The 12,064-nt window shown below is 31.2% G+C and overlaps 1 protein-coding gene across 3 annotated transcripts in view; it reads right to left on the bottom strand.

The window, feature by feature from the left end:
- LOC106687992 (uncharacterized) overlaps window positions 1-12,064 on the bottom strand; it is a 278,550-nt gene that overhangs the window by 6,382 nt on the left and 260,104 nt on the right. For all 3 annotated transcript variants that reach the window (XM_067045859.1, XM_067045858.1, XM_067045860.1), the window contains one exon: window positions 1,198-1,310. In XM_067045859.1, the coding sequence (XP_066901960.1) occupies window positions 1,198-1,310 (113 nt within the window). The remainder of the gene's footprint in view (window positions 1-1,197; window positions 1,311-12,064) is intronic.

The raw sequence follows: 12,064 nt of genomic DNA, 5'->3' as shown, positions 1-12,064 counted from the left end.
CGTCAACGCGAGAATTATCGATGCGATTTTGAAAGAAGTAAGAAAAGTAATTGCGCGGTGGTATTTCTCGACGTTGTTGGTGCCTTTGACAATGTTGGCCATGACCATATGGTGAGCTCACTGAAGGCGACGGGTGTGTCGCCGGATCTTAGAAATGTGATTTCGGCTCTCCTCACTACGAACACCATCAAATAAATACCATAAAAGTTTTTGGAGGTAAGTGTAAAAAAACGAACAGTAGCTCACTTGCTAATATCAGAAAGCCAATAAATGAGATTTGAAAGCAGCAATAATAACTTAAAAATACATGTTAAAGAAATGCTGCCAATGTAGTCAGCATGATCTCAATTTTTCTCTTAACATTAGCAGCCACTGGAATCAAGAAATGCAAAAGCGGACTTTGGAAAATGCCTGAAAGTGTGCTATTGATGAATCTCTAGCTTTGTTAATTGACTGCACCAGTGACGCGGTTGGGAGAGAAGTGCAGTGATCTATTGGAGCCTTACCTTCTACAGTCGGGGGGGGGGAGAGGGGTAAGGCTTGGTTTGGTGTTCACCTGCATAATGTAAATATTGTCTATAGGTGCAAATGTGTTTTTATTTTACTGTAATTTAAAGTTAATTTTCTTTGCCATGTACATGAATTATTTTATTTTATTTTACCACGTAATCAGTTCTTTTTATCATATTTTTGTAGATTCATATTTTTATTTTTACAAGTCAAGATAATGTTATCTTTTATTTATATATATTTCTTTATTACTTTAGTCCTTTCTAAAGACTTTTAAGATTACGGAATATAGTGGTAGACAAACAAAGGATTAATTTCATCTCCTAATAAATTTTTTCTGTTATTAGATTGCAGAACATTGTTCATTTTTCTTTACTAAAAATAAGACTTATGATACTTTCTTTGTTGTTTTATCCATTCCACTAGAAAATATTTAAAGATGTTAAAATATACCAATCTTAAAGCCCAAAACTGCATAAATGAGTTTTATAAAATTAATAATAATTATTGATGAATTAAATTTAATCATAACAAGTTAAAACTTTAATATAATAAAAAGATCAGATTACAAAAAAAAACATGGACCCAACTTCCAGGAAAGATCTATATATTAGTGATTATTTATCTATCACTGATTTCATAAGCCTAATCACTAATTGTATATTAAAAATATACATATTTACTTACTTCATTTTCTATTCGCTTAGAGAGCTGCTTGAAGTCAGGTGAGAACAAATTATACAGCGAAGACCTGAACGGTTCGTTCAATATCTTAAATTCTCCGCTCACAATGAGTTCGGCTGAAACAAAACAATCGAGTGAATCAAATTGCTGAACCAGGTGAAAAATTAACAATTACAATATAAGTTAAGGAGTAATGATCGAGTATTAACTTTAAATCCTTAAGAAATCACAGAGGTTTATTTACCTTCACTTATGTTTAAAGGTGTTAACTTGAACAATTTCAATGAACAGATAAGTATTTATTTTTTCCATAATAGAGCATCCACTAATTTATTATTCTTATTCTATTTTAGAGGGGTCGGGGGAAACAAAAAAAGTGTTAAGTATTGCAAGTAACCTTAGAATACCACAGGTATAAAAAGGTAATACTCAACATTATTTATTTTTTCCATCCACTTACTTATCGTTTTCATTCTGTTTTAGAGGGATCGGAAAAAAAAAATAATAAAAAAAAGGTGTTAAGGATAGAGTAGAGGAGAGGCCCAAGGGAGAAACACTGACTTAACAACACAATTATCAGTAGAATCATCTGATCCACTAATATGAGTTTGTTTACTCACTGTCTCCTCAGTTTTTTTTTTTCTTATCTCCTAGAATAAAATAAATAAACAATTACATATATACAAAAGAATGGTAAGTACATATACCAGCTATTTGAGCTGTCTTGTGTTGCCGGAATGGCATTATAAGAATGGTTGCTGGGTCCGCTGAAGGCGGTATCATCAGTGATGGCCTATGTTTGCCTAGAATGCTCACTAGAAATAGGGAGGGTCTAGTTCTTCTCGGTGGGTACATCCATTTTGGATAGCTGAGTTTTGGCTAGTGATATTGCTGGCCCATTGGGAATCAATGCATGTAGGATAATAGCTTCAAGAGGAAAAGAAAACTGTTTTAGCTCTTATTTATTAAAACGATACATTTATGAATATAGCAATATGCTACATAATTATTACACAAGGAAATTTAAAGAATTTACAAGAAATTCAAATGCAACCACGTTTCGAATTTTGGCCGCTAGGTTGCACCAGGTTGGGCTGTAATGGTTCTGAGTTGTGCCTGCAACTCTCAAGTAGTTGTAATTTACTCTGTGGCCAATAGATAGCAGCAGGCTGTTACGATCATTTTTCTGTCTTCTCACTCGATTTACTTTACACTCCCAATATTTAGAATCAGACAACATCCTTTATGCACCTTTTAAAATAGTTTCTGTAAAACATAAGATCGGTTTGCCCGCAATATATCATAAAAAAAAAACTCAAATAAGAAAGTAAATCTGAAATGAACCGCCATTGAATCATTATGAGGAATAGGGGCATGTAAACTTGTCTCAATGAAATGTTACTACCAAAATCCATAAATGACGTTGCTTTGAAAATTTTGTTAGTGGATAACTTTTATTAACATTATTGATAGTGGATATAGAGTATTTTATAAATTAAATCTTTGGAAAATGGCTTTCGACCGCGACTGCCCTTTTTCAGCTACATTAATTGAACAACTTTTTACAACTAAAACATCAATTGAATAATTAAATATAATACGGAAATATATGGAGTTCTTCAACTGAAGTATATCTATACACTGGAATGGCGCTATGAGGTGTATAGAGAGGGGAGGATCGTACCCCAAACAATTTGAAAAACATGAAAGTTGAAACACTTTCGACATTGGAGTCTACTCAAAATTGTGCTAAAACATTTATATAATATTAACACACAACATTGCTTATAAACAATATTTAGAGAGGTCAGTTATCGAAAAGTGTTTTGGAAAATGGAAAATTCTAGGGAATACTCCCCCATACCTCCGGTCTAAAGTAGACGGAACATTTTATATTTTGTCCTCCACTCTCAAAATAAGTTGTAATAATATTTCTGTTTACAAATTTTAATAAAGAAAAAATATATATATTTGATATCATTGAATACTTAAAGCCTTAATACTCATTGCTCTTGAGTGAGGAAGATACTACAAAATGATTTTCAATAACTTTAAAAAAAAGAAAGAAAATGAAGAACTCAATGAACATTTATAAGTTTCTAAGATCTAAAGTGATCATGGTTTTCACCATGAAGACCCAAACATCGACCGCATTTTTCAGAGAACTCTCTCTCCTCCTGACGATAATTTTCCGACAGGAAAACTAAATCAAAAGAAACAAGGACAAACTAAAGTTTTACCGACAAAAGTGTGTAGAATACAAGGATCTGTAAGGGAAGACATGTCAAAGAAGAAAAGGAAGACAGAAGGAAGAAGGATTGCTTTGCTAAAACAAAGAAGCAATTTAATTCCAACCTCCCTGCAGTGTCAACCCTTGGGCACCCGGCAAGACGCGTCACGGTCGCTACTAATGATGTGCGCTTTGGCACCACTCTTTTCAACTTTAGTTTATATATATATTTTATATTTCAGACAAATAGGACTACATTTAAATTAGATAAATCTAAAATCTTACATCGGAAAAAGAACATAAAAGTGAAATTTAAGAGAAATAGTCATTATAGAAAAATATAAAGTTGAGCTAATAAAAAAAAAAAAAAATCAAATGTAGAAAATTTAAACTAATGCTACTCCAATTTCATAAGCACATTAAACATTAAACCGACAACACTAAATATAAATAGAAAAGAGAAATAATGGACTGACTACCTGTTAGCAAGATAGGTTTTGTTTTCAAAACTTCCATTTCAGGCCTATTAATTCTGGCACAAACCTTGAGCTAACTTTATCAAAGTTATAATTATTTAATTCTGGATTTTCTTTTTAGCAAGTTTGATTATATAAATTTATATAATTTTTGAGGTTAAAAAACTTCCAAAGATGAATATAATCTATTTTATGTTTGTCTTCATTGTTGCACAACGTTTCGGGACAATTGCCCCATATCCATGCACCTTTACAATCTTGTCATATTTTCAATGAAATCATGTCATCCATATATCATGCTTCAAAATTGTTTCATGATATGGGACAATTGTCCCGAAACGTTGTATAACAATGAAGACAAATATAAAATAGATTAAAGTCATCTTTGGAAGTTTTTTAATCTCAGAAATTATAGAAAATAATTATTTAAGTATCGTCGAGAGACTTTTTATTGCTTTCAAATATAATGAGTGATATCTTCTTGTTGTCATCAGAATAAGAGAAAGATTAACGCTACCAAAATGAGTGTATATCTTCTTGTTGTCATCAGAATAAGAGAAAGATTAACGCTACCAAAATGTTTGAATTTGGGCAAAAAAGACATGAGTAATAAAGATTACATGTTGATCAAAGAAAATGTGCAAGTGATAAACGTTTTTATTGGGAATTTCTTTTTGTGTGTCATTAAATGAATAGAGAAGGCTTTTAATATTTTTTTCAAAAAAGAAAAAAAAGAGAAAAGTAAAAAGTATAGGAAGTTAAATTAATAATAAAATTGAATAAAAATAATAAATGAACAAGAGAAAACTAACATAGCACATGTCATGATTATTAAAAAAATATGATGGAATAAAACGGAGTTTATTTTCGGTCTCAGCACACCGAAAAACGCCAACATTATTAAAAAATAACTTTTTTGTAGACCAATGTTATTAATATGTTTTATAAAAAAATATTATTATGTTTGTCTAAGATATAAATGAGTGGTCACGGAGAAATGAGCTCTAACAATAATTTGACCTCATAGAGATAATTTGCATAAAGTAATTGAGTTCGTTTATGTCAGAACAAAAGGCTCGGGTAATTAAAAAAAAAAAGGAAAGAAAAGAAAAGGATAGGAAAACGTTTATTCTTGATAAAGGGTATTTAATTAGTTTCATTAGAGAATTAATTAAACTTCAAAATGACATCAATTCTGTAGATGCAGAAGGAATTATTGTTAATTTATTTATTTGTGTAAAAAAAAATATATACATACATTGGTTACGACGCTTAGAGTAGATAAAGTTAGCCAACGTCGATCGGGGTCAGTACTTGGAAGGATGACCGCCCTAAACAGGTACTTATATTTGAAGTATATAATTTTTTGCCTAATATTACTTTCTTAACTATATTCGTAATATAATATTATTTTATTTTTATGTATGAGCTTCATAGAACCCTTTAGACACTGGAGCTCATACTATTGCTAATTATGTTTTAAAATAGTAATTAACTAAGATATACCACTGCATATCTGCATGTATTATTTATTCCGTCTTACTTACTACAGAATCCTTTGAGTAATAAAATAATAAAAAGACAAGGCAAAGAAAAAAACAAGACCTATCTTGATAAAAATAAAATAATTGCATCTAAATGTATTATCAACTTAATTTTGTAAGAGAGTCAACGACTATTGTGATTCTGTTGCCGTCTTATGGTACGCTGTTGTCATAGAAGTCACCGTCAAAAATACTAAAAGTCATAGGTTATTTTTTTTTTCAGTGTTTATAATATTCGCTCTCCAATGTTCCAACCTTTCGTTCTCACTTTTAAAATAAATTGGCAAATATGAGTTTCCCAATTAAACCACTTGATTTATTAAAAATGGCTCCGAGCCGTCAAAGTTTCGCTTCCAAAGGCCTCAATAAATAACTTTGGCCGTGAGGGACCAAAAAATGAAATCCCTCACACGACCCCAGGCTTCGACAAAGCCGCAAGATTAATCTCCCTTTTTGGTCTGGCTACCTTCAATGCTCCCTATTCATGTTTGTAATGCCAAGACCGCCTTAAAATTATTAAAAAGAAATTCACATTTTTTTTACTACATGAATTCCAGATCGAAATTAGAAAAGTTAAAAATAATTAAAACTGTGATTTGTGCTGATCTGCAACCTATAAGCCCCTATTTGCCCCTTTTAAATTAACAAGAATAAATCAGTAAGAGTGTGGTTCAGCAATTAATATGATATTTAACAGCATAAATATGCTAACTTTTAAACATGCTAAAAATAGTACCATAAAGTGTTGATTAAAATAACAAACTATTACTATAAAAAACCACTCAATTTGTTTCTAACAGCAGTAAGTGTTGGAAACTATATTATCTGGGTCTACTTAATTAAATAAAAAAAATTGTATATATATTTTTTAGGAACTTTGAATTAGCCACTTTTTTTTTTTTGTTTGAGTAAAATATTCAAATACCTTCTATTATATAAATTTAAATAAGAGTAAATCACATAGAACTATGATTGTTGTAATTTAGACCGTCGTTTTAAAGCAAGCGGATTCGAAATTATGAGACAGAATGGCAGTCGAGCCCAATGCGGCCCAGAAATGAGGTCTCTGAAAAAGAAAAATCTGAAGTTATATGCTGAGCGAAATTTGCAATCAGCACTCTAAAAATTATATATATTAATAAACAAAATTTTAGACTTTTTCCAAGATCCTTTTCTGGTCTCTAATCGATGGAGGGTAAATGGTTCTGAAAGATACCCGAGACAAAAAAGAGTGAATAAATGTAGAAAATTACTAAATTTTGAATTAAGTACGGGCACAATATTTTAAAAAAACCGAAAAAATATTATTTTGACGTATTATTTTCTAATTTTATTTTAGAACGAAATTGAACTATCTAATTTGCCCTTCGTACACACAACGCTTCGTCAGTACACTACTGATGAAATAGAATTGTTTGAAATAAGATGAAAAAGATCACTGTGAAATAAGAAAAATAAAATAGACCAGTCTATTAACATGAATCAATCATGAGTCAATTTAGTTAAAAATGTTTTTTGTTTAACCGGATAATAAAGAATATTTCGAAATACCAAAAAAAAAAAGAAAAAAAAACACCTATCAGAGTTATGAACTGTACTTCATATAAAAGAAACTTTCTACAATAAGAAATGTTTTATTCAGGAAGAATACTTTGAGCAATTTAATGCCATTGTTCATAGTGGGATGATATAATTGAGGGAATCCACAGTGTGCTTTATGGCTGACTCAGGTCTGTCATCGTCAAACAATTGAATAAAACAGCTGATGATTCAGACCGTGAGCCAACAGATAGTCAACATATTTGTTTAATATCTCAAATCGCTCATTCAGAGTCGAGGGAAAGGTGATACAATCTAAATTACTTGTGCCATACATCAGCATATCTTTGACGAAACATTAACGGTATGAATCATATCTGTGAGATCAAAATCACTCTTTAAATCGAAAATGGAATCTTTGGAGTTGTATGTAAAATAATGAATCAATATTTACCAGAGAAAGTAGAGAAAATAAATTAAATTTTAAAAAGTGAAACCTTGAAGCTCGTTACGGATATTAATAAAATATACAACCTGCGCGAGGTTCTCTCCTGCAATGCTGGGTTGAAAGTTAGCACCGTGGATTAAGAAAGAAAGGTTATTCAAAGACAAGAGGTCTGACACAATCAAATGACACAATAAAAATCTTTAAATATAAAAAATAAATATTTAAGTTTACATAAGAGATAGTCAGGGTGCGGTCAAAGAAAAAACAAATAGTAATAAAACTATTTGTGAGCTAACGTTTCGCTCCACGTTGTAGGGTTTCATCAGGGCTAAATAAAGTGACAAAGTAAGAAAATAGATAACATGAAACAATATTGAACTTGAGTTTGGCTAATAATGAGTTATAATGTGTGAAAATTTTATTTAAAAAATTAAGAATATACAATTTTCACAATTTTTATTTTTCAATATTTATTTATTGCTATTTACAACTGTACATTATAATACATTCAGTAAATCTGATATAAGTTAAATTGGAGTGTTACAGGCGTGTAGAGAAACTACCCATTGGTAGCACTCTAATGACATTTTACATCAGCTGGTCTCGTGGCCATCTTCTTTTCAGGCGTTTCAAAATGAGGTTTTCAAAAATTTTTCCCATGATCGGTAATAGAGAGATAGGGCGATTGGATGATGGGTATTCTGGAGGCTTTTTGGGTTTGGGGATCATTTTAACTATAGATAATTTCCAGGGGTCAGGAAAATATGTGGAACGGAGTACGGCGTTATATATGTAAGTGAGGAATAGGATGGCTTTCCGAGGAAGAGGTTTTAGAATGTGGGATGTTATTAGGTCGTATCCAGGAGCTTTGCGGGTAGATAATCTTTGAATGATACTAGATATTTCAGAAGGATGAAATGCTTTAGGTGGGAGGGTTTCACAACTTTAAAATCATAATTATTCACACCTTAGTTCAATTTTATTTCAGGTTATTTTCTTACTTTGTAACCTTATTTTAGTGTTTGTATATTTCTCTAGCTCTGATAAAACCCCGCAGCGTGGGTTCACATTAAACAGTGTAATTACTTCGTTCCATCGAGGGATGTGGACAGAGATTTTTTCATTCATACATGTTTTATATGTGCAACGTTTTTAGAGCTCTTTTTTTTACCTTCTAGTTGTAATCAATGGATTGACCTTCATTACTATCACTCTAATTCCTTTTTTTTAGCTGGAAAATAAACCTATATTAACTTATTATACATTCTGAATCCAAGGATTAATTATATTATCTAAGAGCTGTAGTGGATACATTCACGGTACAGACTTTTCATGTTTCTGATAGAGAACCCTAAATGGTAGCCGATCTGAATACCTAAATATAAATAGAAAATTCATTTGAAAAAAGTATTCCTGAGAAAACAGTTATCAAGATCTATCTTGTGCAATTTGACTATATTTTTCTTTATTTGAGAAAATATTAATCAATTCATAAGGAAGCACTTCTGAACTTAAACGCTATTCGATTGGTACATATAAACTGTTTAATATTAAGCTCTTGTTTTCAGTATTCTAGGAGGAAAGATAGGGTTATATTTAGCCTATTTGGCCTCATTTTGGAGATCAAGCCATAAATCTTATTTGCCAGATTTAGATGGCATGGCTAAGGAGTAGGAAATGTGTATAAAAATGTATACATAGCCAGTATGGTGTAGGCAAGTGGTAAATATTTTTCAAATTCCAACGTAATGTATATAATGTCCAAATTTAATTACATGTTAAAGATTAACAACAAAAAATGGGAAAGTGCAGATTACAATAGAACCTGAGAGAATAATTAAACACTATTATAAATGAATTTGTACTTTGAGTCGACAAAAACACCAATTAAGACAACTCGAATTAGGAAAAAATTAACTCATATATTTATTTTACAGAAAGAGCGGCAGGCAAGAAGCTGAAGAGCCTTGCCACACATGGCCCTATAAGCTGCACTCTTCCTCGAACAGACAAGAGTTGCTGCATTTAGACAAGAAAACAAACATGACTATCTGGCCTCACTCCTACATAGAAGTTCTGTTCGATCCAACACGCAGAACGTCTAAGGACAGCACTGGGAAGAAACGAAGATAAATGAACTACGAACTAACTATGAAGTGATAAGAGTTTTTGCTTATAATAAATTATATATATTTTATTTACAGGCCTAAAATATATTCATAATGTTCTATAAATTATTTGAGCTTTTTATTTTGAAAGTGGCGTAAGTATATTTTCCAAAAAAAAAAAATAAATAGATTTAGCTACGTTAATAGTTACATTTTACACGATTTTTTTATTCTAAAGTAAATTTTAACTACAATTTGCTAATATAATAATAATTAATTAATTATAATATTTATTAAGATTTTATAATATGAAAGATTTATTTAATGAAGCGATGACAAAGTGTATTTATAAAGTGGCATACGACTAGTTGTAATAGTTAAAAGTGGGAATATCATGAAATAAAATTCTACGAGATCTCAACTTTATGTTTAATTATCGATTATTATTAATGCCCCATGAATTTTTTATACATAATTTTATTTCAAGTTTTACTTTCGATTCACCAACAAATTCATGGTGGAATCCGGATATGAACAATTTTTTTGCAATTTGTTTATAATAAACTAAATTGCAAAAAAAAAAAAAAATGTAAACGAATATTAGGTATGTAAAGTTATCCGAAGAAAAATCTTGTAAAATTTGGATTATGAATTTCAATGTAAAAATAAAAAAACCTGCACAAAACGACAATGAACAAGGATGCATCATTCAAAATCTAATGATTTACCAGCGCAACGTAGAAGATCAAAAAACGTTAATATAAAGTTGGCACCTATAAAAAAAAAAAAAAAAAACCAGAACACTGAGCTAAAGTAAAATGCAAGAATTTAATGGATTTATTACAATTATATACTCCGGATTCGATTCCGGCAGTGGTAGATAATTATGTTCTGGGTGAAGTCAAATAAAACTCAAATAGTAAATTGGTGTACTATTTTTATTTAAGCCAACGTTTCGCCCCACGTTACATGGCTTCGTCAGGGCTAAAAAAGAAACAAACAGTTGACATAAAAAAAAAAAATAAGTGGACAATAACAAGGGTATACAATGAAACGTATTTTTTATAACCTTTAGTTTTTCCTGTGAGTTCAGAAGCCCTCAGGGGTCCATCAAACCTTAACTTAGCACCTTGATTCAGACCAAATCACCTCCTACTACAACCATTGGTCTAGAACAGTAGTTCCTGACAAAACACTGCATCCCTGACCAGAGATTCATGAGTACTAGCGACACAGATTAAATTTTGTTTTTTTTAATATTAAAAGTGTATGCAATTTTTATTCAATGCTAAGTTACTTTTCCTTTGTACTTGCACTTTCAAAAAAATTGAAATGCCATTTTGTTTATATTGAAAATAGTCCGTTCATAGTCATCAAAAATATATTATTTCTTAAATAATGTTAATTATACTAATTAGAATGATAAATTGCACAAGAAACCTAAAAACATAATTCTATTATGTTACCTGTAACCCATATTTTTACCCAAGACAGACCCTTCTATAGGCTCCTTTCAAAGTAAAACGAGCCATTTCGTACAAGATCGAAAAAGGCTGAAACACTTTTACAGTGTCCATTTGTTTACGTACTTCTGATAACTTTGAATGAGTTTTCTAATGTAACCACGGTCTAATATGATGTTAAGCTTAGCGATCCCTAACCGAAGAATTATGCAACAGCAGACGTATCACACCTCGGATCTGAACCGGACAGAAGAGACAAGGCAAAAGGAGGAAGCCGTTTGGAAATAAAGGAGGCTGTTGATATATAAAAGAATAGCTCTCGTTATAGGGGCGGTGTGGTATTGAATGCAAATGTTTGGGCGATCGCATCTTGCCGGCCAAAGCTTGCTCAGAATTTGTAGTCCCCGGACGCTATAATAGCCAAGTAATGACTCTTTAATCTTCTCATCATTCCAGAAAGATGGCGCGCTCGTTTTCGAAATAGTTCTTTATCTCGTTCCATTTTTGTTTCCATTAACGTTAATGCCTCCGAGCGTAACTGGCTATTAGAAGCTCTTTAATACGCACTGAAAAACCCGTGAAGGTTTAACTACAGCATACCGACGTGAAAGCCGCGAAGTTCGGTTGTAGCGTTCACCTTGTGTTTAATGGAATCGTATTTTCGGTCCATTCATACTCAGCAAGAAGTTTTTTCTTCTTATGTATTTTTTTTTTATTAAATAGATTATAAATCTTTCGATAAGAGGTGGATGAAATGTAAGGGGAGAAACATCCGTCACTCCACCTGAATATATAATAATTTTTTTTTTACTTTATTTAGTTTATTCACAACTGTAAAAGTATTTTTACGACCAGCCAATGAGATGTAGAGAGAGAAAAAAATAAATAAAAATAACAAGATGTCATGAAGGCATGAAGGTTAAGGTCATCCAATGATGCCTCTCCATTTTTTTTTTTTTTTAGATTGATAGATTTATTTATTGATAGATATTACAATCTGCCACACAGTTGTGGGCAATAGGTAATATTGATAAATGATCTCATACATACTAAAATAAAAAA

This window comes from Halyomorpha halys, unplaced genomic scaffold (assembly GCF_000696795.3).
Source record: "Halyomorpha halys isolate HHAL.00 unplaced genomic scaffold, Hhal_1.1 Scaffold1035.1, whole genome shotgun sequence".
Lineage (NCBI taxonomy): Eukaryota > Metazoa > Arthropoda > Insecta > Hemiptera > Pentatomidae > Halyomorpha > Halyomorpha halys.
The sequence above is the reverse complement of the archived record's forward strand: the minus strand, read 5'-3'. Positions and strand labels throughout refer to the sequence as shown.